This window comes from Symphodus melops (genome assembly GCF_947650265.1).
Source record: "Symphodus melops genome assembly, chromosome: 10".
NCBI classification, from domain to species: Eukaryota; Metazoa; Chordata; class Actinopteri; order Labriformes; family Labridae; genus Symphodus; species Symphodus melops.
In genome coordinates this window covers 1713471-1737823 of record NC_136700.1, presented here as the reverse complement: position 1 = coordinate 1737823, position 24353 = coordinate 1713471, and the positions used below count along the sequence as shown (strand labels likewise).

At 45.9% G+C, this 24353-nt stretch overlaps 1 protein-coding gene across 3 annotated transcripts; it reads right to left on the bottom strand.

Moving 5' to 3' along the window:
• Positions 1-12109: 12109 nt before the first annotated feature.
• On the bottom strand, positions 12110-24140 carry zc3h4 (zinc finger CCCH-type containing 4). Of its 3 annotated transcripts, none has more exons than XM_079354306.1 (14): positions 23567-24140; positions 19504-19810; positions 19305-19412; positions 19000-19204; positions 18552-18706; positions 18091-18193; positions 17840-17976; positions 17591-17707; positions 17143-17254; positions 16895-17004; positions 16336-16802; positions 15918-16234; positions 15596-15835; positions 12110-15493 (listed from the first exon to the last, which is right to left on the bottom strand). In XM_079354306.1, exons 1-14 carry the CDS (start codon positions 23644-23646, stop codon positions 13824-13826), a joined length of 4128 nt encoding a protein of 1375 aa, XP_079210432.1. In that variant the 5' UTR covers positions 23647-24140; the 3' UTR covers positions 12110-13823. The 3 variants fall into 3 exon arrangements, with proteins under 3 accessions (XP_079210432.1, XP_079210433.1, XP_079210434.1); XM_079354307.1 differs by having other exon boundaries at positions 18558-18706; positions 23567-24139; XM_079354308.1 differs by lacking the exon at positions 23567-24140 and adding an exon at positions 22034-23423.
• Positions 24141-24353: the final 213 nt, after the last annotated feature.

Sequence of the window (24353 nt, the reverse complement as noted above, 5' to 3'; positions counted from 1 at the left end):
AACTTTTTTTTTTTAGATATATTCATGTGCATGTTGTTAAAGCTCTGCTCTGCTTCAAATTCAATTATTTTTTTTCTTTTTTGACAAATCTCAAAGTTTCAAAGTAGAAGACAAACATGAGGAGAACACAGTCTTTATCTTGCTCACATTATCACACTCTCTCTCGCTTACTCTCTCTCTCTCTTTGTGACTGTGAAGCAGAAGGGAATGTGTAAACTAGATAAGAAGAGAAGAACGCCAACTCTCTGAAAGATGTGGTTATATCACACATCAGGAACAGAAGTGTGCACACACACACATACTGTACACACACATATGACATCACCTAAGTAAATCAAGATGTAATCAGTGCAGAGTCGGGCGGGTCTGCCCCTCTCTCTCTCTCTCTCTCTCGCTCCACCAGGCCCCATGGCGAGCCTCCAGACCCCCAGGTGAAGCCCCATGCTAAGACCTCCAGAGAGCAGAGTGTTTCTTCAGCTCAGAGGGACAAAGTGGGGGGTGGTGGAGGTTCATGTTTCTGTTTTGGAGGATCAACGTGAGGTCTGTGTCTGTTACCGATCGAGATGGAGGAGAATTACAGGCTCTCCGTGAGCTCGCCCCTGTGTGCCGAGGACGGGAATGCAGCCGGAGCCGATCTGTCATCTCGTTGCACGTTATTACGCAACAACCTCACTCAGCCAGGTGGAGTTACTCTCTGTCCAAATAGGTCTTTAATTCGCACAGATTTCATCATAGAAGACTCGAGATTAAGCTAAATTTCCGCTGCTGAGTCACATCGAGCCTCCTTCCCAGAAAGTTAACCCACCTGTTGCGTAATCTTCAACACTATCACAACCAACTCCTAAACTTTACTCTTGAATTAACTCCTCTGGGTGTCGCACATTGTCTTAAAGACTAAATATTACATGTGCAAGCCCTCCACCCAAAAGCTCATTCAGATGAATTTAGCAGGGATTTAAGAGGATGGTGAAATAATGAGCCTGAAACTGAAATCTGACCAACAAAGCTGTGACAGCGCGCAGACAGCGCTCCTTGTTTCCATTTCCGAGCAGTGAAAGTCATGAGCGACACCGACACACTGAGTGACCTCATGGCCAAGAATTCTGGGAATCTGTGAGTAAATTGGACTTCATATGTTTCCGTTTAGTTTGCTTTGATTGAAGCAAACTGCGGAGCCTCGGGGGCCGATCGGCTGAGGAGGGAAGAAAGATCCAGACAGAAGTAGCAGGAAACACAGAGAGTAAAAAAGTGTTCACAGCTTTAGAGAGAAACACATTATGAAAAGCAGAAAGACAAACATGATGATGAGAAGAGAGGTGATCTGATCAGACAGATGGTCTCAAGCTGTGATACTAAAACTAATGGACTCATTCAGAAACATGGAACGAGCTGCTGTCGACCTTTGACCCTCAGTTTCCCCCAGTTAAACTCAATTAAACTCCTTAGTCAGTATTCTGATGAGTGAAGCAGATAAGTCGAGTTAAATTGTTGACTATATATTTCCGTGAATTGTCTTAAATGTAGTCCATTAAAGTTGATAAATAAATAAAAGTAGCATCCTGAAGTGTTTTTGTGTCTCTGCTTGAATCTCTTTGCTTTCCCTTTGAGGTGGATAAAATTAACCTCACATCTTCGGTTTCACAGCTTTCAGTTTGGGCCCTCGAAGAAAAGTCAAGTCTCTCATATTCCACTCTGCGTCTTTATGGAAAGTATATAAAGATAGAGAGAGAGAGAGAGAGAGAGAGAGAGGGAGAGAGAGAGAGAGAGAGAGAGAGAGAGAGAGAGAGAGAGAGAGAGACTGTGGTTGGAAAGCAAAACAATGAATGATGTAAGAGGACTGAAGGGGCAAACGAACACAGGACACCATAAATGTGTCATTGGAGCCTGAGAGCAGTGAAAATAAACACTTGACAGAGAAGTGCACCAGCACACACACTGACACACAGTTTCAGCTCTCAGGCTGCAGAGAGCTGTTACATAAATGCTAAAGCAGAGAAAAACATGTCAGTTAAAGGATGTAAACAAAGGTGGAGATTCAAACCGTCTTCATGCTGAGCAGTTTAGACTCCATCCCTCCATCTGACGCTGATCCTCCCGCCCCCCGCCTCCCCCCCCCCCGGACTCCTTCCGTTCCCACAATACCAGTCTGCTTTCCTCTAACCTACCAACATTTCTGTCTCTCTTTCTCGATTCACCCTGCTCTCTCTCCTCCCCATCATCCCCCCCCGTAAGGGTCGTCAGGGAGGTCAGAGTCCCTGCCCGCCTGAAACAAACACACAGAAATAGACAGCGCTGGAGAAAGAGAGGAAGGGACGTGGCCGGATGGTCACCTCTTTACTTATCTCTCAGTCTGAATCAAGCAGGAGGGCAAAGTCTGTACATGTGTCAAAAAAAAATGTTACACTAGATTTCAAAGAAGAGAGGACATTTTCTCCGATAATTCATCACAGGACTATTTCAGGACCTGAACCTGGACTTCTTCCTGCCCGCCCCTCAGTTCAACGTCCCTGTGAGGTGACGTGAGGAGAAAGTGGGAAATATTCTGAAAAGGGTCAATCAGGATTATATCATAAAGCAGCTTCACACGTCTTTCTGCTCGCCCTCTGTTCTCCATGTTTGTGCTGTGAATGTGTTTAATTACACAAAGTAATAATATTAATATATGTGAGTCAAATATGAAGAAGCATCCCAGGAAGGCTGTCCTGAAATATTCCAGACATTTCCAGAAGTCCATGTTTATCTTCACAAAAAGGAGGCAGCAAAGTCGAAGCGAGCCCACGTCCTGTTGAACATCCTGCCAAAACCAAAATCTACCAGCTTTCATGCTCGCCAACTAGCACGCTGTTTGATAAAAGACAGATTTCACAAGATAAAGTGCTAATTAAATCTGTTATAAAACAACTACAATAATCATTTCTGCTCTTTCATTTTTTGCAGGAAAAACTTGACGATGTTTCTATAAAGTGAGACTTTTTTACCTTTAGACAGGACCGGGATAACTGTGTACGCTGTTCCCAGCTTTAATGCTAAGCTACCAAAAGATTGCACAGCTAGCATGACTTCGACTTGCAAACATGAGCGTGTCATCAAACATCGAACTCACAAGAAAACACAAACAAACTTTGCTTTAACTGACTTGGTGTGTGTGTGTGTGTGTGTGTGTGTGTGTGTGTGTGTGTGTGTGTGTGTGAGTGTTTGACAGACAGAATCAACCTGGGAACCTCCGAGGCTAAACTTAAGACTAACAAACATCCAGCTCATGCCTCGCTTATGCTGGAAAGCTTCCAGATGATTCGTGCGTGTGAGTTTTTAAGTGTGTGTGTGTGTGTGTGTGTGTGTGTGTGTGTTAGCATGAGACAGAGAGGGAGAAAGTGTGTGTGTGTGTGTTTGTCTATTTCCAAAAGCAACACACTTTGGGACAACAGTGGGAAACTTGGCAGATGGAAGACTGAAAACTCTCAGCAGTGTTTATCTGATGGAGGCTGAGAAGTGGGTGGTGTTTATGTGTGTGTAATAAAATGTGTGTGTGTGTGTGTGTGTGTGTGTGTGTGTGTTGGTTGCACAACTATGTTTATGAGAGCACGTTTAAGTTTTAGACTGGAGTGAGATCATTTTTGGGGGAATTATAGATTTTGGCTGGTTTGGACAAACAAACCTTTAAAGAGCACTTTGAGGGTTTTAACCTTGATTCAGGTTTGGTGATGGTCAGAGGAAGGGGGGTGCATTATGCAAATGAAGGTCCCCGCAAGTATAGTAAACATCAAGGTCCGTACGTGTGTGCACGAGATTGAAAATAAAAATAAATTATCTCAGTTCTTAAACAACACACAGGACAGGTTATTCCAGCATCCAGAGAGAATGTTTCGTTTAAAGCAAGCGTGTGTGTGTGTGTGTGTGTGTGTGTGCGTGTGCGTGTGCGTGTGTGTGCGGTCATGTGTTTTGGAACATAGCAACCATGGTCAACTTTTAATTTTATCCTGTGGAGGTTTCAGTGGCTCAACAACAGGAAGTAAAGATGTTGATGTTGGCGTCTCTGGGAAGACCCGGCCTGACTGACGGACTGACACACAACCACAAGTTGTGTTTACGTCATTTGAAAACCCCCCCCAAAAAATGGCTCCCCTGAGTTTCACAAAAGTGAAAACTCCTGAGGAGGAGCTGAATCAGTTTGAAATCATGTCATTATGAACCTTTCATCTGAAAGTCCTGTCATCGGCCGCACACTGGTGGAAGTATCTGGAACATTTCAGGACAGCGTGCCCCTTCAGATGTTGCTGTTGACGTTTTTCCCTCACAGCATGAACTGTTTCCTGTTGAAGAAAGAGGAGGAGGGGGAAGTCTCCGGAGACAGGACGGGACGTTAAAAGCACGCTTTGCTGTGTTTACAAAACATCCAAGATGGCAGACAAAGCAAAGTCAGACACCATGATACCAGTTTTTATATCAATGCTAAATGTTGTTGGACGTATCCGAAGGATCAACAACAAGGCGAGAGGAAAAGAGTCTGAAGCTGCACAAAGGTGGCACTGATTCATCCCTGGTGCGTCACACAAACATCCTGTCCTGCTCACCTGCAGGGAATATTCCTGACTCTTACCTGCTGCGTGCAGAGGGAAACAGGGAAACAATTCTGGATGTTGCAGGTCTGCAATAAATCAGAAACATTTCATGAGGTTTGTGTATGTGTGGAAAATCCCTGAAGGAGTTTTTGTTTTTTTCTTGCTTGGTTTGTTTATCTACTCCTTCCAGAAGTGAAAATCTAACTAATGACCAGGATGAGTGATTTGTTCTCTTTGTAGTCCAGTTGATTTTGGAACAGGCTTTTCTTTCTGCTCAGAGAGTGAAGCAGATTTCATGTCTTATATTTTAAAGACCAGATAATAAAAAATTCAAGTGGGAAAAAAAAGAACAAACTCAAAATCAGAGATCTGTAGAGCTTTAAAACCCAGTATGTGTTAGTAAGCTGGTGGCAGTAAACCCTCCACAAGTTACAGCGACATACATGACTAATATGGAACATGCTATTATCAGCAGGGTGCAAGAAGCCAACGAAGCTATTTGCACCTCGGGTGGAGAGCCAGCGTCACGAGACAAGCACCCAGGTGTTCACAGCTAACAATGCTATTTGCAGTTTTAAGTTTCTCTGAAGTCACAAAAACACCTGACTTCGAAAAAATAGACCTGTGGCCGGCACGAAACCCTCACATGGGAGAGGTTAGCTCCAGGGCTGCCTGCGTGCCAGAAAAGCTTTCTTTAAAGGTCGACGTTTTTTTGTTTCTACGTGAAAACCAAAAGTCAACAAAGGCGTATACGAAGGAACTTTTCCTCAACTAAACTGTGACACTCTCAACACCTGCCGGATCAACAACGTTGGCCCTAGTCTGTGTTTGTTACACAGAACAGATTAGTCTACAAATCTGCCTCTATGCTATCTGATCTGCAGAAAGACATCCAACACTGATGCTGAAACTGTTTGAAAAACGTCCCCAATGTAGAAACTACTCAATACTTTACACCAGTGGTGTCCAAACTTTTTTTTTCTTGCAGGCCAAAATTGTCGCGTTAGAATCGCTCACGGGCCACAGGTTTTTTTTGTTTGTTTGTTTTTTTTTAAATATTGTAAGGAACTTTTTGTATTTTGACCTCTTCAAAAAATAATGTAAATACACAATAATTAATTGCAGTGGGAAACTGTTGTGTTCTAATTTTTTGGAAAGAATAGTCAGGCTTTTATAGGTCTCCCTCGCTAACATGAAAAAGAAAAAAAGAACGAAATATGCCATCTGATGAGGCCTGGGGCCAAAATCTTCTGATTCTTCGATTTGAAGTCAAGGGCCACAAAAAATCCACTCAAAGGCCACAAATGGCCCCCGGGCCGCACTTTGGACACCCCTGATTTACACCTTAGCGGGAACAGGTTAAATCGTAAATGCAGCGTGTTTCATTCCTGTTGTACTGAGCATGCTCAGTTTACTTCAGCTGATGAAAATAAATATGAAAGAGAACGGCAGGAACATATCCCACACTGCTCCGTCCAGATGTTTATTAATCTGACTTTCATGCAACCAAAGTGCAACATCAGAATGAAAACAAGTTATGCAAGATGCACGATTATAATTGACCCATCAGCAGCAGCAGCAGGACGTGAGGAAAGGCTTTCATGCAGTGTTCTGCATGATGTTTACGGTTTCTGAAAATACTCTGCAGGATGTCAACGAAGGGCATCGACATGACAGAGACGTTCAGCTCGGGGAAGATGTGACCGCCGTCCCTCACTTCCTGATGATGATGATTACTCAAGGAGAAAGTTAACCAGCGTCACAGACCGACTGTCTGGCTGGGGCGTCAACGAGGATATAATGTTCTCTCAGCCATTAACAGGAAATCACAGCATTGTTTAGTTTGTTAAGAGTGATCCATCATGGAGCAGGAAGAAGGCTCGTCCCCCTCTGACTGGTACAGAGCATGAAGAGGAAAACAGGAGGGAGATATGGAAGGAATTTGTTTTGATGAGAGAGAGAGAGAGAGAGAGAGAGAGAGAGAGAGAGAGAGAGAGAGAGAGAGAGAGAGAGGACAGTAACCATCAAACCACGAGCGGAGCACATGAACCTGAACTGAAGTAACCTCGACACGAAGGGATGAGAGGAGAAAGGAAAAGAAAGCAGCGAAAATGGGAAAAAGGGAAAAAAGAAAAAGGGCAGGGAAGTACGTTTAAAGAGAGACACGGAAAGGAAGGGGAAGGAGGAGTCTTCCCAGGATGAGAGCTGTGATGGCTGGAATTCTTTCGACAGGGACAGGAAGCAGTGTGCAGGGGGCTTCAAGTGTGTGTGTGTGTGTGTGTGTGTGTGTGTGTGTGTGTGTGTGTGTGTGTGTGTTTGCCAATTAGGTTCGCATGGGAACTGCAGACTTGACAATCCCAGACTCTCTGACAGGGATAAACACTGTTATCCCTGCGCGCGCGCGCACACACACACACACACACACACACACACACACACACACACACACACACACACACACACACACACACACACACACACACACACACACACACACACACACACACACACACACACACACACACACACACACACACACACAGGATTCAGACCATATCTGAGTTCTTTCAGATGTCGTTTCCTGAATCCAGATGCCCACAGAAAGTTGATTTGTCACACAAGATTTTAAATTTCATGTGCTACTCAAAACGAGTCTCAGCAGCTGCCCGGAAGACTTCAGTGTTCACTGACCCTCCGGATACAGGAGGATGCTCTGGGGTGTCATAATGCTGTGTGTGTGTGTGTGTGTGTGTGTGTGTGTGTGTGTGTAGTGCACCTGGTGAATACATCTCCAGAATTCATTCTTCTGTCTGCTCTGCTTGTTGTTCTCCACTCGGTCACTCGTGTTGTCTTTCTGCTCGCGGTGGAGCGATGATGAGCAGCATGCAGGATTCAGGTCCTCCAGTGTGCAAAATGTAGGTCAGCTTATACGTCACTGATTTAGATTTTCTCCACGAGACGGGCATTCGAAGGTCACTTTTTCATTCTCTATCTGCGTCAGCGTGCCAGAAGTCGATTTAACATACAGTGAAGTTTTTCTGACTTCTGATGAGTCATGCTTCCTTTCATTCCTAAAATATACCCTGGAGGAGACCGTCAGCTGATTTTATGATGAGTGCACGAAGACACCCTGCTAAGGGTCTGCTAAGATGTCTTTAATGTTGGTTATAAGAGGCGAGGGCTGATGTTTGAGAAAAGGCTTGAAGCAGTCATCCAACCACGTGCGAGTTATAACCACAGAGCAGCTGCACTTCATTCACCAGACCTGACCTGCAGAAAGTGCTGCCATCACACACACACACACACACACATGTGCTTCCTCCAGAGTCCACTTCACAGAACAGAAGGTTTAAATTGATGTGAAGTAACATAAATGTTGATTTGACTGGATAAGGCTGACCAGAGAAGACCAGCACACACACACACACACACACACACACACACACACACAGTCATACACACGGACACAAACACTGAATTGTGTGATGGTTCAGCACACACACACACATGCAGGCTCCATAAGCATGTGGCTGCCACAAAGGCCCCTGTCACATGTTGAGCAGATACATACCAGCACGGTGATGTCAGTTTGTTCATCTCAACCTCAGACTGCTGATCTATTCATCAGAAACTCTGCAGCTGAAGGACGAGATCTATCTGACTCTCACGGTTGGTAAACTCAGACTTCTGCCTCAGACAGTGAGAAGCTTTTATTCTATTCTATTTAACATTTCTCCTGAGAGGATTAGTCTGATATAGTTTAAGGAAGCAGGTGGGAGGAGTTTAATCAGAAAGTCATCGATTTCAGAGTCCTTGAAGGGAAACTTGTTCTTCAAGAGAAAAGCTGTGACGGACATTAATCAGTGGATCGAGCAGAAGCTCCCAAGCCTTCGTTTAGAGAGAATATTAAAAGCATTTAAGAATATATGGAGACCTTTTATTAAGCAGGTCAAGGATGTCATTCAGTTTGACCTCAAAACTCAAAACATCCAGCTTTTTTGCTGAAATGAAAAAGCGAATGTGAATATATTTCAACATCTTTTCTGTCCCTGAAGGTCAAATCTGTCTCAGCTGACCCGGAGCTGTTTCTCTATCACACAGATATAAAACAGACAAACACGTCTGAACACAAGCTGGTGTTTCAGGGGCAGCGAGCAACAAGGAGATTAGAGTATGTATTAACATTAACATTAACTTTCTGCGTCACGCCGTCAGTGTTTTCTGGACTTCAGATGTACCAGGTCACATCCCCGTCCACGAGCTGAACTGACCCGCTGTCGCCTGGAGGAGTAATGATCCATCGACATGGTGAAGGTTTCCAGAGGCCCCCAGACCAGAACCCCCCCCCCCCCCCCGAGGGCCAGGTGTTAATGTGTACAAGGGCCCGAACAGACTGTGGAATCCACACTGAAGGTTTCCCATCATGTAAAAGTCCAAACACTAAAAGTCAAGTTAAAAAACACACTTCCTTATTTGGGAAGCAGATGGAAGCAGTTTGTCTTTTTCTCCGTTCAGTCGGGAACGTTGAGGCTTCGTGTCTTATTCGGTCACGATGACAATGACACAGGAGCTGACGTCTAAGGTCATCTCTGTCGATAAGCACTTCACTCTGATTGGCTCATAGGACAGAGGGTGTGGCGTGTGCAGTGTTTTATCTGTGCGGCGTCCGTCTCACAGCACTCACAGTTCTTTACGAGGATCCGAAACACGCTGATAAAATCGCTCCAAACATTGTGCAGATACCGCACGGCAAAAAAAAAAAAAAAGTTTTTCCAAGACGTGGAAGGTCACGTTCTTCTCTCTCTATCAAATAAGACAAGCTAGAGGCAGTCTGCCTTTTTTTTTTTTGGACTCCATCAGACGCTCTTATCCGGCGTTTTTAACAAGCAGCTCACAAAGAGGCGGACAGACAGACTGCCTGGCTGCAGAGTGTGGGCGCCGCAGACTGAAAACTAACAGGAAAACAACGTGTTTATTGCTTTCATTCTCTGTTCTGAGCTGTCATGAAACGCTGATTTAGTGTTTTTGAGTTAAGAAGGCCTTTTAAAGTAAGAGCCAAGCCTCTGGATGGAATAAATATCCATGATTTCCTTAATCCTGGTATCGTCCTCTCTGCAGCTCGTGGGAACCATTTTGCAGAATAATGAAGCATTTATTCCCAGGATAAAGAGACAGACACTGAACGTCTCTTGAATGTAGTCTGAAGGTTCAAGTCGAGTCATTACACACACAGCGCCCCCCCTCCACAACTGCAGGAGGAGCACTGCACTGCTGACATGCCGTCAATCTCCCAAATCCCAGCCCAAGTCATCCTCTAAGAGGATCAGCTCTTCTAAATATACACTCTCCACAGGTAGGCTGCCCGAGGAGGCGGCTAAGCAGATTACTGATAAAAGATACAGTGACCACACGACTCTGCTGGGAGTCAAGGAAAACATCAGGACTGAAAGAGAGCCGGAAAACGGACAAAGGGCCCCTGATGTATTTTGAAGTCTTAGCGATGTGTTGATGACACAATCACAGATTTAGTTTCATAAGAAACCATGCAGGTGTGGAGTGGCTGCAGTCACTCAGTCCGTCTGGATGTGGGTTACATGCTGAAAGCCTTCTGTGTGTGTGTGTGTGTGTGTGTGTGTGTGTGTGTGTGTGTGTGTGTGTGATTTGTATCACTGTGTTTGAACTCTAGCCCGTCTAAAAGAGTTTATCATGAATCACTGCCCTTCTGTGAAAACTTCAGGTCGAGACAAAACGATTTCCCTTTCGACGGATTTCCACAGAGCTGATGTTTGATTCCACAGAGATAATTATGGGTGTCTGCCGGATGTGTGTGTGTGTGTGTGTGTGTGTGTGTGTGTGTCTCAGGTAAGTGTGGGAAACAAAATGATTCATGCAGCAGCTACAGTGTGAGGAAAGAACTCTGCACCGAACAGGTCATATTGTGGGTCACACAGGGAAGTCAATCTGAGCAGCAACATAGTGATCAGATGATGATGTTGAAAGGCTCCTGTATCATATGTATTATTGTTCATGCATCACCTGATGTTTTCTCCTCCCGCTCTGAGCTGACATGTTGCATGTTTTTTATTGACACCAGGCCCCACATGAAGGACTGCTCAGTGTTTTTCAGCAGCTTTAATGTCGTGCAGTGGTGACGCACGAAGCGTCAAACATCTTGAAGAATCTGAGATGAATAGCAGCTGCTCTGAAGGTCGAGAGAGGTGCTACACAGCAGCCAGGTAGGTGCTGCCAATAAACTGGCAGCTCAGTGTGTGTGTGTGTTTGTGTGTGATAGGAAACCTTTGAGGTACGGGATGAATAGTTTGTCTTCCTGGAGCCAGTGTTGCAGGATGGGAGGGGAGCAGGAAGTGAGTCACCACAGGATCGTAGCAAACCAGGAAACAGGCTGCGTGTGCTGCTGATCCCAGAGTGGCAGCGCTTCAATCACAGCCGGCCTAAAGATAGAGAGGAGCAGTATCACTGGGGGGGCGACAGCAACACGCCTGGTGGAGAAGAATGACAGATTCAGGAATGGTTGTGTGTCAAAGGCAGAGGCGGGTCAGCTACAGAATGCATTTTATTTCAGCTTGACACATGGAGGTATCAGTATGAGACGGTGGGTTTAAAGAAAAACAGATGTGCAGAAAGGTTTTAATACCAACCTGATATCACCACCTCGGATGAACTTCTGTTAACTGTGAAAGGATGATTTGAGAGTCTCGTGAGGGTTCTTTCCAACCAGCGTAGGAATCATGTCATTTTTCATTTTCCTTCAGTGAGCAGATTTTTCCACAGTGAGAGTGCACGTGATGCTCGGGAGGGCACCAACATGCAGTCAGATGAGAGGTTTCCTCCTGTCAAAGCAAACTTTGCACTTTCTGTGCAGCTGCTGTGGTTCACAGTTTGTCAGCCCTTGGGCGCCCCCTGCTGGCCTGCCCGTTCAGTTCAATGTGACAAATATAAAGATACTTTGATTAGGAGTTTAAAAAGTCGTTTCATAAATAAACAGCACATCACCTTAAACAACAAATCTAAGGTAGAAAGAAAAACCACCAACCATCGTCATGGCATCATTTACAAGAAAACATCCCTGCATCAATATTTACTCCGCTGCTACATCCCGTCTTGTGTTTACTGTAATTATTAATGGATGAAGCCTGAGGGGTGTCACCTGTCTCTTCCTGCAGGGGGCGCTGGAGGCTCATCAGCAGCAGACTCCATATTGGAAATGCTGTCACAAACTCAGGACAAGGTGAAAGCTGGAGCGTCCTGATAATTCATTACATCACGCTCCAGAACTATGGAGAATACTGTAGTTTGTAAAAAGTTAAACAAAACAAATATATAATTAAAAAAAAAAAACTGCCTCGTAGTGTGTTGGTCAAAACATGAGCCAATCAGACGCGTGTGCGCGTGCGACCTCAGCTTCATTTTCAACAGCTGACTTTGCTGCTTGCATCTTCATCATTTCTCATTTTAATACTTTGACTACAGTTGCATTAATGCTCAAATGAATTAAGTGAAGAAACACAGAAAACAAGCGTTTTTAGTGGTTGATGATTAATCAACTTTATTTAAATACTTTGACAACCTCACCTACAGTGTACAGTTAGAAAAACTCCTCCAAAGACGGGATACTGGTCAATTTACAGAGCAAGAAAAAAACCAACTTATAAAACAAGAAAGCTGTAAAGGAAAGAACAAATCAACAATTATTTCACACTTGATGTAGCGACACTCAAAATCCCATCAGGCTTTTTTTTTATGGCCTGTCGAGGTGAGAAACCGTGAATCTGTTGTTAGTTTGACTCTTTATACACAAAACCAAATAAAAAAATAGTCTCTCTCTTTCTGTCTGCACACTGTCGCAGGCTGCCTATAACCCCTCCAAGGTCGTCACATATTCCTGGCATATAAAATGATTCAGTTCAAAAATGTGAAGTGAGGAAGTATTATTTACCCCGGTATAAAAAAATAAATTAAAATGATCAACATTTTTACAAAGACGGAGGACGAGCGGAGAAACTTCTCGCGCTCCTCTACAGTGAGCCGACAGACGCGTGTTGGGACAGACTCGGCGTGCTCGCTCTGACTCAGGGGGCTCCAGCTCCTTCGACCTGTTTCAGATAAAGAGGAGGAAACTCAGAAGGGACGAGACGGGGAAGAATTTCATATTTTTTAAACGGGAGTCACAGCTGTGATGTGACCACCACGAAGCGTGCGTTCATTATGTAGCGTCAGAGAGAAAACCATGTACTCATTTGCATCTTCAGTCCCATGGTCCTCTGAATCCAGACGTCAGGCGGACAGTAGAGCGAGCTCAATGCAACTTCATGCTTCATGAAGAATTCTAGGTCCAAGTGGAGCTTTACGATTGTCACACAGCAACCGGCTGCAGATGAGTCCACGTCCCCGAGCAGTCACAGAAATCATGCAGTTTAACAGGGAGGTGGTGAACTCTGGCTCAGTTAATCAAAGTGCGGCCAAAAAGATGGGTGAGTTACCTGTTTTGGGTAAGAAACCGTATGTGAGCAGCAGGAGGAGCCACACATCATAAAATCAATAATACAGCCGGACAGAGGACACAAAGTGAGAGTGAAGAAATAAATAGTTAAAAAAAAAAAAAGAAGCAGAATATTGAAGTGTTTGCAGAAAGTGTGACCGTGAAGTCAGAACCAAACTGACTGCACAGGAGTTCAAGAGGACGGTGGATGCACAGGCTCGTGGAGGAGCGGCTGTGTTCGGGGAGTCGCTGCAGTGAAGTTCATTAAATCTCCCGACAGTAATTTCCTGTCGGGAGAGGCTGAGCTGTCTGCTGCAGAGACGAGCACATCAAACGGATGACGAGAGAGTTTGCAAAAAGTGAGCGGAGGAGCTGAGATAAGGGTATAAATAAAATAAAAATAAAATAAAAAATGTTATGAATCTAAAATGTTGATTCTTTATAAATGTTTTGCGGTCTGAATATCTGCTTACATGAAGCAATGAGATGAGAAGAATACATTTAATTATACATCAGTAAGTCTGTTTTAAAATAGAGCTTTACTTTAAACCCTCCCCATAAACCCCGGTCTTTTATACAATCTGCAACACTGTTACAGTGTGTGTGTGTGTGTGTGTGTGTGTGTGTGTGTGTGCGCGTGTGTGTCTCTCTCCTGTTCACTGATCTGTTCAGTGTTCAATAACGTTAAAACAACCGGCGACCACTCGATGGGCTTCAGTGTTCAGTGATCGATGTGGGGTTGGGTCTTGGGGGTCTTTGGGGGGTCACTGGCAGAAAGGTGACGCTGTGGGGTCAAAGCCTTTGAAGACCTCCTTGAGGGAGGCTTTGTCCTGCTCCGTGGTCGCCTGCTCGGGCTGCACCGGACTGCTGCCTCCAAAGGGGCTGCCAGTCCCGCCAGGCTTCGCCGCCTGCTTCACCACCCCAAATAAAGACGACACAGGGAGGTTGTGGACCCCTGAGGGCCCCTGATCCGCCGCAGCTCCAGAAGCTCCCTGACCTGCACTGCTGGCCGCCCCGGCTGCAGCAGGCCCCCCCTGCGCGGCAGAGTTGGGCGAGGGCGCCGGCTTCGGTCGCGGCCTGTTGTAGCTGTTGTATCGATCAGTCCCTTTCTCTTCGCTTTTCTCCGGCTCTGGTTGGTCCAATGCGGACTTTCGAACAAACAGGGGCTCCTTGGACTTGGGTTTACTGGTCGGGGGGTCACTGGGTTTAGACTCTGTGCTGGCTGAGTTGGGGGAGTTGTTTGAGCCGCTGCTGGTACCAGGGCTGCTCGGTTTGTTAGTCCTAGGGTCATACAGACTGATGCCGCTCAGCACGCTGGCTCCCCCTGGTGACCCCGTGCCCACATTGCGCCCCGTCCCCCCAGTAGAGAGCAGTCTGGGGTCGTACGGTGCAATAGTGGGAGGGGAGGAGCTGGAGGTTGTTGTTGAGGAGATGGAGGGGACAGGAGGAGGGGCAGGTTCTGATGGTTGCTTCAGTGCTGACTTCTGAGGTTGCAGGCGGGGGTCAGTCGGGGTTTTTCGGGCCATACGGGGGTCAGCAGGCTTTTCTACTAGGGCAGGGGGCATGGGGGGAGGTGGTCCCAGCAGGGACACGGGGGCAACAGGAGCAGATAAAAGAGGAGGGGAGGGGGTCTGAGACGGGCTGGAGTTGACAGTTTTCAAGATGCGAGACAGCAGCTCAAAGTCTGGGATGGACGAGGTGGAGGAAGAGGCTGCAGGCGGGTCCAAGGGGGGAGGGGCCTGTACAGGGACCGGCTGTGGAGTGTGGAGGGGCGGCGGAGGACGAGACAGACGGGGGTCTATGGAGGACACAGGAGGGATGCCTGGTGGGAGAGGGAGGAGGTCTTGCTTGGGGATGGGGAGTGGGAGGAGGTCTTCAGGAGACCATGTGATGGTTTTTATGAAGGCGGGCATGTGGAGAACGATGTCCTTCTTAATGTGGCTGAACTTCTGCAGCTGTGTGCGGGGGTCTCTCAGAGCCATACCCATGAGCGGGTCAAGGGGGATCGGCACCGGCTTGTCCCGTAGAACTCGCTCCGTCTCCTCCTCCTCCGCGGGCGGGGCTGTCAGAGGGGGGGGCTTGTAGACCAGAGGGGGAGGCTCTGGTTTAGACGCCGGTGGCAGCAGGGAGGATCCGGCTGAGGCGGCAGCGGTGAGTCGGGCTAACCTGGGGTCTGCAGGTGGTCCAGAGGAAGCCGGGGTGGGCATGGAGTCAGACGAGTCAGCGGCACGGGATAATCGCGGGTCCCGAGCCATGCGGGGGTCTGCAGGGCGAGCGGGAGCGCTGGCAGGAGGGGTCTTCTGGAGGCGAGGGTCCAGAGGGGGGCCTTCGGGTTTCTGGGGAGGCTGAGTCTGCTGACGGAGCGTCTTTAAAATGGAAGTCACACTTCCACCTCCGTCCTCATCCTCACTGGAGTACCAGTTCCCTGAGTCGCCTAGGGAAGAAGTTAAAAGAGTTTAAAGGCGACCTTTCAAAGACACGGTGACGTCGCCATGACGATGTAAATATGAATATTCATGACAAAGGTTATGCACACCTTCAGTGTCTCTGCTCCTCTCTGCGCCTCCCTCGGCCATCCTGCGAGCTCGCTCCTCTTCCTCCTGCTGCTTCTGCTGGATCCTCATGAACAGAACTCGCTGCGCTGGAGGCAGGAAGTCAGGCACGGACATCCCTCCCTGATTGGTCGACGCTCCGTTCGCCGAGCCTTCTTGGCCAACCGACTGATTACCGAAACTCGCTGCTCCTCCTCGTTCTTCAAAACTCTGGTAGTTGTCACCTGAGGGGAGCAGTGATTGATCTATTTATAGATATTTATAGATTATTCATTATTCAGGTTCCTGATTTAAACTCCCTCTCACCTTCTTCCACCACTCCCTCCATGTTCATGCCCTCCTGCTGGTTGTAGTAGTTATTGAAGAAGTTTCCTCCGCCCTGAGGAGGACCTGCAGGCATAGCGCCCCCATGTGGAGGGCCTTCGCCAGGTGCAAATCCTCCCATCATAGGCGGTGCACCGGGGCCCATGTTGGGGGGCCCCTGGTTCATCCCAAAGTTGGAGCCCATGTTCTGCATGTCGGGGGACATCATGCCTTGTGGGGACGGAAAGTGGGTGGGAGGAGCACCGGGGGCTCCCTGGGGTCCAGGGGCTGGAGTCTGAGTGGTGCTCGGAGTCTGGCCCCTGAAGGAGGAAGAAGATGAGGAGTTAGGATGTACTACAGAACAGTTTTTAAGTTTCATTTGAAGGATTAAAGTCGCCCTCTAAAAGAATTCGTCTCTTACCTGACGGCGAGTTTGTGAGCCAGCTGTCCCGTCGGCTTCACCTTGATCTCAAACAACGACGGGATCTTCTTCCCTCCGCCACCACAAGGAGGTGGGGGGCCCATGTGAGGAGGGGGGACACTAAGGTTCGGGGGCACTCCTTGGAAGAGATTTCCATCAGGGTCCATGATAGGTGGACCAGCACAAGGCATCGGTACAGGAACAGGTCCTGGTCCGGGCCCGGGTCCTGGGGGACACTTGCTGGGTATGGGCCCCTGATTCGGTCCAGGTGGACCCCCGAAGTCACCTCCCGAAGGACCACCAAATTCCCCAGCCCCCGTGCTGGTGTCCACGGGAACAGGCCGAGGAGGGGTGGGCAGGAGGCCGACTCCAGGAGGGGGCTTTGGGAGAGGGTTGATCCCCTGTTTCTTCAGCTCCTCCACCTCCTTCTCGTCCTCCGCTCCGGCCTCCGCATCCTCTGCCAGCATCTACAAAAACCAAACACGTTACCATGACAAACTCCTTCATAAACCCAGAAACTTCTAAGAGGAGGAGGAGGAGCAGCGTTAAAGGCTCTGACCTTGTTGAGCAGCTCCTGCGTGTCGTCGTTGAGCGAATCATGAGAGAACATACATTCATCCCCGTTGACGCAGTTCCCCGTGGTGTGGAACAGCTTACAGGGAAATTCACGTAGCGCGGGAGTCAAGGAGAAACACTGAGACGAACACTGAAGCAGCATATTTTAACATTAGATAGAAATGAGCTGATTAAAGGCTTCACTGTCTGAATGGACAGGCAGCTCGTTAACTTGAGAGGAGTGAAGGATATCATGCATGTACGGACAGTGGTCCGCTCGGGCGCAGAATCCAGTGATGTAGAACTTGCAGAGCTCCTTCTTCTTGGGCAGCTCGATGTCGTGGCTGAAGTTGCAGTGATCCCCCTGTGGATTCAAAATGATGTGTGTGTTAGAGGAGATAACGCCCGTAAATACATGACAATTAAGATAAATGAAAATGTTCTGATCAAAGAGGAAACAAGATTATTGAAATGTAAAATACCTAAAACCTTCCAATAGGTGGAGACAAATTAAATGATTTGATTAATTGCAATTAAAAAAAATCTTTTATATCTTTGGATCTTCATTCAGATAATTGATGGATCATTCTTGACGTGTATTGATGATTAAAAAGCATCAAATGAATGAGGAGCGTGACAACAATCCTTTGAGTAGACACGCATGTTTGACAGTCCAAGAACAAAACGTTAGATATCTCACCCATGTGCATCTGCCCTCTATGTAGTATTTGCAGATCGCCTTTCCTTTCTTATCCTGGTGCTTCTCATTCTGATTCCTCCTCCCCATTCCTGATCCATCAAGACCTCCACCTCCATCCTAAAACAAAAGAGAGAGCACAGAGTCAAGAAGAGGGTTCACTGATCCACTTCGATTACGGTTTAGCAGCTTTGACCTCCGTTTGTCCTTTAAAAACCTCCTTTGGATTTTCAGGTAACCTAAGAGCCGTACCCCGTTGTCCATGTCTCCATTGTTGTCGTCATCGTTCCCCATGTCTCCTCTTCCTCTGCCACGATTTCGACCTTTTCCTCCTCTGATCATGCCTCGGCCTCCTTTACCTCGGCCTCGACCGCGGCCGCCTCTCCCACCTGACGACCACGAGACGAGAGAGTGAGCCAATCAACACTGTCAGGTGCAGGTATCATAGAATACTAAACTGAACACACACACACACACACACACACACACACACACACACACACCTCTGCCTCTGTCTTTGTTCTTCTTGTACTGGCACAGATCCTTCGAGAGGTAGTCGTCGTAGTCGTCCTCTCCCATGTTGTTGTCGTAGTCGTCTTCTCCGTACTGTGAGGACGGATTCAACAAGTGTCACGTCACAGAAAAAAAACAACTAATTCAGTACATCATTGCAGACTTGTGAAGACTGTTATTATTTATTTAATGGAATCAAAGGTGCCGAGAACTTTTGACATCTTTGAGCTTTTAGGTAGAAAACAGCATCACTTATTTCATCCTGAAAGACTTCTTCTGTGAAATCGTATCAGAATTTCTTCGGGGTCAAAATCTTATCAGTTCATGGTTCAGATTTTATCTCCTGGTTTAATAAGCTGTTCTGATATCTGAGTCTTTCTTTGACCTCCAGACTTGTTTTCTAACTCACATAAAAAACAGTGAAACAAGGTGCTAATGCAAACACGCTCACCCTCACCTCCATCTCTTCTCCGTAGCCATCTCCATCATCGTTGTCTCCTCCCATCTTTCCGCCCCGGCCTCCTCTCCCTCTGCTTCCGCCGCGTCCCCTCCTCCCTCCCCTCATTCCTCCGCGCCCTCTCAAGCCCTTCATACGACCTCGACCACCTGCGGAAGACAAAGGGAACAGTGAAACGAGCTGCGAACACAGAAGCGGTTTGAAACTTATCTCAAGTTTTTTGGTTGATAAGAGACTTTGAGCAAACAAGCTCCTTTGTGTGCAAATGAAACAGCAAACAGATGAGAGTGAATCACACAGAGGGAGACTTTCTGAAAAGCCGGTTCTTATTTGAAGCTCTCCGAAAACTTGGATTCTAATTCTGCCAGCGAGTCCAGCACGGTATCCGCTAAATCTCAGCTGGGCAAATATCTATCACGCAGCAGGAAGTACATGTGCTCACCTCGTCCACCGCGGCCTCCTCCTCCCTCCTTGGCTTTGCGGTACTGGTTGAGCTCCTTGGTGAAATCGTCATAGTCTTCCTCTCCCATTTCCTCCTCTTCCTCTCCCTCGAAGTTTTCCTCTTCATACTCGTCATAGCCTCCGTAGCTCTGCTTGTCCATCTTCATGTAGCCGCCCTTCTTCGAGCCGCCGTAGCCGCCGTGAGACTAAAAGCACGTTCGACATGAAACGTTCATTCAAATCGACACGACAGGAAAGTGAATTTAAAAAGTGAAGGAGGGTTCAGATTTGAACCTTTGGACTTACAGGAGGAGGGTACTGTGGACTGTACTCTCTGTACTTCCTCTTCTCACTGGGACTGTAGTCGGAGTCATCGCTGAAGTCTGAGTGGTCGTCATCAGAGGACGCATGACGCTAAGAAAGAGCCAAACGGACGTCGTTAGAGACTCGGACGTATCTTCATTTTCGTGTTAATTAACTTCTTTATATTCGTCAACGTTCTTACTTTGTGTTTGGATTTCCGTTTCTTCTTGGATCTCCTCTTCTCCCTCTCTCGCTCCCTTTCTTTCTTCCTCTTCCTCTTGCGGCGGTGGGATTTCTCCTCTTCCGACTCGCTGCTGCCGTGGCGCTCTCGACTTCGCTGAGGCTTCTCTGGAGCCCCCTCCCCCCCTTCAGCGTCGCCCCCTGCGCCTGCTTCCTCGGCGCCGTCTCCGACTACTGCTGCGGCCGACGCTCCTCCGGCCGTCTCTTCCTCCTCGACCTCTCCCCCATCGTCCTCCAGCTCGCCCTCCTCCAGCTCGCCATCCTCGGGCCTGTGAATGTTAAAACGATGAAAGTTAGACTTAGATCTTCTAAAGGGATGTTGGAGCATTTATTAAATATATTTGTACGATAAGATAAATACAATTAAACTGGTTTAAACCCATAAAACGACAATTTCCTGTTTGAGAAACGAGTACAGAGAATTTAAAATCTGGAGTTGAGGATTCACTGTGTAACCAACGCCACTGTTAAAGTTGCATTATTTGTATTTGTGGGATTTAAAAACCTTTTTTTTTTTAATTCAGTAAACTTGGAAAATGACTGGAAGCATTTATTACAGTCTGTCAGAGATTTGATGCTTCTACCTAAGCACACAACTAAACTATTCAAGGCACGTCTTCTCTGCAAAGAGAAAGAAAACCTCTGAGAGCAGACAGCATCTCTACTTTATATAGAAAGGATACTTGATGTATCATGCACAGAGAAGAAGTCACTGATGTGCTGCGACTGAGGTCAGACAGGATCCTCACGAGGCAGCATGAGCGCAACCATGAGCTCCCAATTGAGGTGGATCACATGCAGGCCTCGCCCCTGCAGGGACTGGGGTCATAGAGTTTGGGAGAGACTCAAATGCTTCATTTAAAAGCTTAAAATGTGTTCAGAAAAGGTTCGATACAGACAGAAGAAGTGGGGAGAACGTCAGTCTTACAAAACACACACACACGTTGATATCAGCGAGTGTGGCGTGCCCTCCCACCAGCTTTGTTTGAAGAAGTTGTGCCAGGCACTGGATAACGCCCAAGAAGCAACACCACGCAGTTGTGACATGGTTAGAGCGACCATTGCTCCGCGTGTTTGTTTCTTTCACTGGCAAGAACACGGTATGATTTATGGCACATACCAGGCAGAGTATTTCAGAATCACTATTTGATTAAAGGAATCCTGGTAACAAGTCCAGACTGTGGCAAGGCCTCAGGCCAGTGTTATGTGAGCACCATTACTCTTATTCACTGGTATGACAACGAGCACACTGACTTCTCTCACAGGGAGAACAAGCAGGTGCTGGGTTAACATCCCAACACATCCGAGGCACACAAACTCCCCCGAGGAGAACCAAGTAATCTGTGCTGTCGAGATTATTTTATCGCTTCATCACAGATCATCATGCAGAGAATGATTCAGACACAACCAGTGAAACAGATCTGCTAATTCACCCTCAAACGCAAACCAACCCTTTAAATGCTTTACACATTTAAATATCTAAATAAGTTTGTTTAGAGAAAATCCTTTTTTTCTGCTGCTGTTCAGGAACACACAGATTCATGTGACACATGTTAGTGCTTTTGTTTGATTTCAAACAGGTTTCAGTTACGAGACCTGCCGACACCATCACTTAAACAACACAAATCTGTATTCATCATACATGGGCACATTTGATCTAGCTCGGCAAAGTAAATAAATAACAAAGCAGAGCAAAAAAAATACCAATACCTAACAGCATAGGCAGTATTTATGACATATTTAATATAAACACCCACTCAAAAAAAAGACACCAGAAACTTCAGAGCCTTAAAATGTCCTTAAAAATTATAGGAATGAACTGTTTTTCTTTTCTTCACAGCCTGAACAGTAAACACGTCCTGGTCCTTACACCAGCTTTCAGCTCACAAGCCAAACACAACAAACTTTGGAGTTTCATCTCAGCAGCCAAGTCCTCTACCTCGCTGATGGCATGTGCCAAAAGGTCACACTAACATATCACATGGAAAACTTTCCTGACACAATGGAGGGCCCGCTTTCATAGCACAGGGGTTTTACTGTGTTATGGAAGCGGGTTGGTCATGAATGGACACTGGCTGGGATTCACTATAGCCAGGAGCTGTTGGCCTCTCTGGCCTGTCAATGTGTTTTGTAATCGCATCACCTGCTTCCATCCAGCGTGAACAAAATACATCCAGCTTCTTCCAAAGTCAGACAACAAAAAAACACATCAAGTCCATAATCTTAATAGTTTAGGTTCATCAGTACAAGCAAAAAAGCACAACCTTGCAACTAGGTGCAAACCCTGGTGTCATCATGTAATCTATGCAAAACAAGTTTCCATTCCTATTTATCAACAAGATTGACAATGAAAAAGTTCTGAAAGATCAATAAAGCAACATTGCAGTTGTCTTCAGGATTTACCATGCATTAGGGTACAATATAAGCTCAGTGGATACGTCCACAACTTAATCTACAAGCGAAGGGCCATGATTAAAATGGGGAATACTTACTGTGACAACTTTTCTTCACATTTTGCAATCAAAAACATTTTACAGGATTTTTCGTAACCTTTTAAGGGAACTAGGAGGTGGGGAGAGGGGGGTCTTTGGGACTTGGAAGTGGGGCAACTGAATACATATACTTTGCCAACTGGGCATTTTGGAAAATGGACTTCTGTGTTTGACTTCTGGGATGCTTTGCAGACGTTTTACACTTTTTTTTTGGGCACGTTTGTGGATGTTTGGGACGAGTCAGTGTGGGCACGACTGTGAAAAAAAAGTAATGCATTAGAAAACTATCTGACAAACAAGCAGCACTAAAAACTTTTGAACTGCAATTAAAGATGCACAATGTAATTTTGGGGAGAGAAATGTAAAGGTTGGAGAAGCGTACATATTCAGTGGATATGTTCCTAACTTTATACACAAACTGAACTTAGAGAGAAATCTGGTCTCTGGAAAACAATTAGAAGATAAAATACTTGTGTAATTAAAACTCTGCTGGTCGCTTTTCAGCTCCAAACTGTGTTCGAGGGACCCATTTGGGACCAAATTTTAAAATGTGTGTCTTCAGTTCAGATAATAAAGCATATAATTAAACTATTTGTCCAACTTTATTATTTCACTACATTGTGCACCTTTAAAGAACGCAAGGCTGATTAATGTATTATTATTTAGCTATTTTAATGTTAAGAGACAATAAACATCGAAGACTTTGGGGGAGTAAAAAAACAGTAATTTGACAGTTTTATGGAAATTAAAATGTGTACGCCAGATTTTTGTTTGGACTTTTTTAGGTGCGTAGATCTAACAATTGAGCTAACGGCTAAGCTAACAACCGAGCTGGCAGTTACGGCACTTGAATCGAGATTTTTTTATTTGATAAAGATTCGTACACGACGATTACGGTCGGATGAAAAAAATAGTTTCAACATAATACTCAACTCTGTACTTAATTGAACGTTGTAGTGATAATTAAATTGACTGTTGGCGAACCTATTAGCAATTAGCTTCTCGGCCAACTGTAGCCCTTGATAACTTTAGCTAACAAGCTAAGGATGCTAACGTTAGCTTCAAAAACCGGCCGACCGTTGGCGAGTTTACGACGATTTTTTTCAGCGAGTGGCATTAAAGAAATCACCAAACCCACACGAGCAAACGTAAATTAATAAAAAATATTTGTGAACAGGGGGGGTCGTTGTTCGTCGATGCTTTAAAACCCGTCGAATCGGCAAAAATGGCGGTTTAAGTATGATTGGTCATATCTTCTTTTTCCCTTAGACAACTCGGCTTTGGTCGGTTGATCGGTGATTGTAATAAAATGAAATAAAAATGAAGGTGTATTTCGTTATCCCAGGTGCTATTTTGGCCTCCCAGTTGGCGTTGTCGTGTAAACATGGCGTTCTTTACCTCTGTACTCGTTTCCCAAGAAAAGGCGAGTTTAATCCCTTTGACAGAAAAAGAAAAATAAACCCCGGGCTTTCTGTGTAAAAGCACAGGACAAATAAATAATTTCATTTAAATATGACTGTAGAATTACTCGACCTTTCGTCAGTCAGGAGACTGTTGTGTTCGTGGTTGGTAGTTGGGGAGTTTGGATGGACAGTCATGCTTTCCACAGCCATTTCCTCTAGCTACATTGAGGTACAAAAAAATTACAACTCGACACTGGAATCTACTGGCTTATGCGTCACTTCACTAGGATCTACTTGTTTGGATTTTTAAGGAAGAGTTTCTGTTCATAGTAGGCAATAATTCTCCACTTAAGTTGTCAGAGAAATATGATGAAATGGAGTCCTGACGTTCTCCGTCCTACTGTGGCGATGTGAAATGACGACTGATCAACTTAAAATGGCCGACCGTCTTCTCAGAAGAGAAAAAAGGGGGCGCGTTTTCCGAGAGTGACGTCATTACGAATTACATTCGTCTACGCGTCTGACGGAAATAAACGAACAGGGGATTGCTTGGAGAAAGTGTGCCCATGAGTTTGACTTGCAGGTGCACCTGCGGAACAAAAATGATTTCAAATTATTAAAAAATCACACCATTCCTTTTGATGAAAACGTATAATGTAAAATACCCAGGTTCAATTTAAGACTGGCATTATTTTCAGCCATACTTTGTCAAATTACCTTGCGTTTTTTATGCGAGTAGCACTTTTAGCCTATTTTGAATATTGGCCAAAATAACTAAATATAGATATCCCCCCCCCCCAAAAAAAACAAAACAAAAACAGAGGTATTGCTGTTTGAAAAAGTCAAAAAGATGGATAACATGTCTTCTTCAACAACGCGGTTCAGAAATACGAGCTTAACCTAAATAAAAGAGACGT

Bases quoted from the DNA above. Each gene is read 5' to 3' on its own strand.
- zc3h4 (XM_079354306.1), bottom strand. From the start codon at position 23,646: ATGGCTGTGGAAAGCATGACTGTCCATCCAAACTCCCCAACTACCAAC. The intron at 19,811-23,566 runs GTCGAGTAATTC...TAACATTCACAG, and splicing joins AGTCTCCTGACTGACGAAAG to GCCCGAGGATGGCGAGCTGG. The intron at 17,708-17,839 runs GTACGGCTCTTA...CTTTTGTTTTAG, and splicing joins ATGGAGACATGGACAACGGG to GATGGAGGTGGAGGTCTTGA.